The 4,645-nt window shown below is 56.4% G+C and overlaps 1 protein-coding gene across 1 annotated transcript; it reads left to right on the top strand.

Annotated features, from left to right (window-relative positions):
* Nucleotides 1–264: 264 nt before the first annotated feature.
* LOC106900586 (guanylate-binding protein 1-like) lies at nucleotides 265–4,642 on the top strand (the record flags this gene model as incomplete). Its single annotated transcript, XM_014962691.1, has 9 exons — nucleotides 265–472; nucleotides 559–686; nucleotides 1,716–1,825; nucleotides 2,097–2,305; nucleotides 2,418–2,660; nucleotides 2,906–3,186; nucleotides 3,456–3,668; nucleotides 3,793–3,895; nucleotides 4,612–4,642. Coding segments are annotated over exons 1-9 (1,511 nt in total), but the record flags the coding sequence as incomplete, so codon positions are not given.
* Nucleotides 4,643–4,645: the final 3 nt, after the last annotated feature.

Raw genomic sequence — 4,645 nt, 5'->3', positions numbered from 1 at the left:
TCCCCCAATTATTTTTTTGTCCCCCAATTTTCGTTTTTATCCCCCAATTCCCCTCTCAGCAGCCTCCAAAGCGGCGCTGGGGTCGTAGCGCGGAGCGTTGGATGCGAAGGGTTGTAGCTTGGACAAAGGCAGTAGGATGACGATGACTGGTGTCCCCACCCCAACCACTTTGGACTTCGGGGTGTCGTTAACCAGCTCGTTAACCAGCTCGTTAACCAACCAGCTCGTTAACCAGTCCCTCTGGTCCTCTCCTCCCCAGTTCTGCCTTCGCTGTCGGCAATGGCATCGGAGATCCTCATGGCGAAGCCCCTCTGCCTCGTGGAGAACCACCCGAGGAAGGGGCTGGTGGTTCAGCAGGAGGCCCTGAAGGTGCTGTCAGAGGTGACCCAGCCGGTGGTGGTGGTGGCCATCACAGGGCTGTACCGCACCGGCAAGTCCTACCTCATGAACAGGCTGGCTGGTAGGAGGAAAGGTGAGGGAGATCCCAACCTGGAGGTCCAGGGGACTTGGGTTCTCCTCCTCTCTCCAGTGGTGAGGACCTCGCAATCCTCCCCACAGGTTTCTCCCTGGGCTCCAGCGTGCAGTCCCACACCAAAGGGGTCTGGATGTGGTGTCTACCTCACCCCCGCAAGCCTGGACACGCTCTGGTGCTGCTGGACACGGAAGGGCTGGGCGACGTGGAGAAGGTGAGGAAGGAGCATTTTGTCCCAACATTTTGTCACCCAAATGAGCAGAATCCAGGGGTTTCCAGCATCTGGGGTGACCTTCAGCCTGTGGGGTGGAAGGAGCCAGAGGCCATGGGGAAGGAGGTTGGGGTAGATAGTTGGGGGGATCTCCTCAACGCCTCTAAATACTTCAAGGGGGGGTATCAGGAGGATGGGGACAGTCATCTTCTTCCAGTGGTGGCCAGTGACAGGACCAGAGGGAACGGGCACAAAGTTGTTCATCAGAAGCTCCATCTAAACAAGGGGAAGAACTTCTTCACTTTGAGGGTGGCAGAGCCCTGGAAGAGGCTGCCCAGAGAGATGGTGGAGTCTCCACCTCTGGAGAACATTCCAAACACCCCTGGACACGGACCTGCTCTGGGTGGACCTGCTCTGGCAAGGGGGGTTGGATTAGATGATCTCCAGAGGTCCCTTCCAACCCCATCTCTGTGATTCGGTGATTCTGGGAGGTGAGGATGAGCTCACCCAGACAAAGGGGTGGGGGTGGGGGTCTCCAAAAGCTGGTCCTAACCATGGCCTGTTGGAAAAGAGCATGCAGGGTCTGGGCATGTGGGGCTTTGCTGATACTTGTTGACTCGTTGACTCAAAGACTCGTTGATTCATTGACTCATTGACTCGTTGATTTGTTGATTCGTTGACTCGTTGACTCATTGACTCGTTGACTGGTTGACACGTTGGCTCATTGACTCGTTGAATCGTTGACTCATTGATTCGTTGACTCATTGACACGTTGACTCATTGACTCGTTGACAGGTTGACACATTGACTCATTGACACGTTGACTCATTGACTCGTTGACTCATTGACTCATTGACTGGTTGATTCGTTGACTCATTGACTCGTTGACTGGTTGACACGTTGACTCATTGACTCGTTGACAGGTTGACACGTTGACTCATTGATTCGTTGACTCATTGACACGTTGACTCGTTGACACGTTGACTTGTTGACTGGGTCTTGTTGACCAAGAGCCAAGGGCTGTTCCTCCAGGGTGACACCGAGAACGACACCTGGATCTTTGTGCTCACCCTACTGCTCTCCAGCACCCTCATCTACAACAGCAGAGGCACCATTGACCAACAAGCCATGGAGCAGCTGCAGTATCCTTGGTGGGACAGCAGGAACCAGGGATGGGCTCCTCTCCCGGGGGGCTGGGCAAGGGGTTGGCCAAACCCTAGTTCCTCAAACAGCCTTCTGGTGGTGTCCGTGGAGGTGCTTGGTGTCCTTAGGAGTCCCCACGCCGGGGACCTCTGGGCTGAGGGCTTTTCTCCCTCTTCCTTCTGGTGGTTCTCCATCCCCGTAGAGTCTCCTCTCTCGCCCCATGAGGTGGTTGCCTTCAGAGCCGAGGTGGTTCCTTAACCATCTCCCCAGCTACGTGATGAAGCTGACCGAGCAGGTCAGGTTGAAAGCGGCTCCTGGGCAGAGTGAAGAGGAAGAGGAGGAGGAAGATCCAGAAGAAGTTGCCCCTTTCTTCCCGGCTTTCGTCTGGACGGTGAGGGATTTCAGCCTGCGGCTGGAGATGGACGGGGAGACAATCTCCGAGGACCAATACTTGGAAAAGGCGCTGGCGGTGAAGAACGGTGAGGGGATGGTGGTGCTGTGCTGCTGGAGACCTCCAGCCTCAGGTGTTTTGGTGTCCATCAAGGAGACCCTGAGCCTGAGGAACTTGCTCCGTGTCCTCTTGTCCCACAGGAACCAGCTCCAAGATCCGACGCTCCAACCAGACCCGGGAATGCATCTGCCAGTACTTTCGGGATCGCAAGTGCTTCGTTTTTGACCAACCGGCCCCCAAAATGGACCTGGAGCGCTTGGAGGAGCTTGGGGATGAGGAGATCAACCCCGAATTCCAGCAGCAGGTGGAGAAATTCTGCGGCCACGTCTGGGAGAACTCTCCACCTAAGACCATCCTTGGTGGCCGCGTCATCACGGGGAGCTGTGAGTAGGGCTGGATGGGCAGCAGCTCTTGGGGTTGCATCTGGAGAAGGATCCAACCATGCAGGTGGGGAGAGGGAGAAGCTTTCTCCTGGTTGCCCACCCCACCTCTGGAGTTGGAGCTCCTGGATGTTGCGATCCAGAGGTGGGAAAGGGTCAGGAGAAGAGCAAGGAGGTGGCAGGAGCTGAAGGGGAGCTGGTGGTTTGTCCCAGGCTGCAGATCTCTCACCCTTGGTCCTCCTTGGCAGTGCTGGGCAAACTGGCAGAGACCTACGTGAAGACCATCCGGAGCCGGGAGGTGCCGTGCCTGGAGAGCGCGGTGCTGGCCCTGGCACAGACCGTCAACGCGGCGGCGGTGAAAGAGGCTGTGAAGTTCTACCAGGACCTGATGGAGCAACGGGTGAAGCTGCCGACGGAGACGGTTGAGGAGCTCCTGGATCTGCACAGCCAGTGCCAGCAGGAGACACAAGAGCTCTTCCAGAAACGGGCGTTCGAGGAAGACATCTGCTCTTTCCAGGAAGATCTTACAGTAGGTGGTCCTCAGCCCAGCCAGGAGTCGTGTCCTCCACCACCCCTTGGGACACCACCATCTCCTGAGCTTTGGGGGGAATAGCGTGGTCCTGGGGTGGTCAGGGCTCTTCATGGAGATGGTTGTTGGAAGCCTGTAGCCTCCTACGTTTCTCCTGTCCTATTGACTAAGTCTTGTCCCCGTCTTTTGGGAGGTTTTGGGGTTTTTTTGGTGGTTTTCCCCAACGTGAGGATGGGCTGACGCCTTCCCTCTGCGTCTTTCCCCCACAGCGCCAGGTGGAGGAGATCAAGGAGAAGTTCCTCAGGGACAACGAGCAGGAGTCCAGCCACAAGTGCAAGGCTGCTCTCAGGGACCTCTCCCGAGATTTGGACAGAAAACTCAAGGATGGGGTCTACAACGTGCCAGGAGGTTACGAGCTCTTCAAAGGAGACCTGCAGGCCCTGGTGGAGAAATATCAGGAAGCTCCTGGCAAGGGGGTGATGGTAGGAACAAGAGCTTCAGCCTGGAGAAGAAGCTCCATGTCCCATCCCCTTCCCCCCCAAAAAAACAGTTTTCCCTGAGCTGCTTCTTCTCTCCTTGACTCCTCTTCTACCTGTGGGTCTCCAGGCCGAAGTTGTCCTGCAGAAGTTCCTCCAAAGCAGAGAGGATCTGGATGAAATGGTCTTCAAGACAGACCATGCCCTGGCAGAGAAGGAGGAGGAGCTGAAAAGTAAGTTCCGGGCAGGAGACATCTCACTGCCTGTCAAGACCCAAGCTGGGTGGTGGTGGGGAGGTCACCAGGGCTCCTCGGGTGCCCGTGGGCTCGGCTCCTGCCCTTGGAGCACCTCTGTTTCATGGAGTCACAGGATTGTCAGGGTTGGAAGGGACCTTCTAGAGATCATCTGGTCCAACCCCTCCTGCCAAAGCAGGGTTGCCCAGAGCACATCACTCAGGAGCATCCAGGAGGGGCTTGAAGATCTCCAACATCCTTCAACCCACCCTTGAGATACTTCTAAATAAGGTCTCCCCTCAGCCTCCTCTTCTCCAGGCTGAAGACCCCCAACATCTCTCAGCCTTTCCTCACCAGGGAGATGCTCCAACCCTTGAACCATCTTGGTTGCCCAACGTTGGACTCTCTCCAGCAGTTCCCAGTCCTTCTTGAACTGGGAGGTCCCAGAACTGGACGCTGGATTCCAGTTGTGGCCTCACCGGTGTAGAGTAGAGGCCACATGGGACAATGGGGACAATGACCTCCTGGCCACACTCTTCCCTAGGATCCCGTTGGCCTTCTTGGCCACAAGAAGACCTATTGTTGGCCCATGGCAAGCGTGTGCTACCACCCAGGACTCCCAGCTCTTTCTCCTCAGGAGAGGAACCTTCCCAGAAGATCTTTGAGGTCCCTTCCAACCTTTCTATGGTCCTCTCCATCCGTTTCTCCATCCCCAGGGGTTCGAGAGCAGCAGGAGAGAGCCGAGGAGGA

The sequence above is a fragment of the Calidris pugnax genome, unplaced genomic scaffold (assembly GCF_001431845.1).
Source record: "Calidris pugnax isolate Ruff unplaced genomic scaffold, ASM143184v1 scaffold2770, whole genome shotgun sequence".
Taxonomy (NCBI): Eukaryota; Metazoa; Chordata; class Aves; order Charadriiformes; family Scolopacidae; genus Calidris; species Calidris pugnax.
The sequence above is the reverse complement of the archived record's forward strand: the minus strand, read 5'-3'. Positions and strand labels throughout refer to the sequence as shown.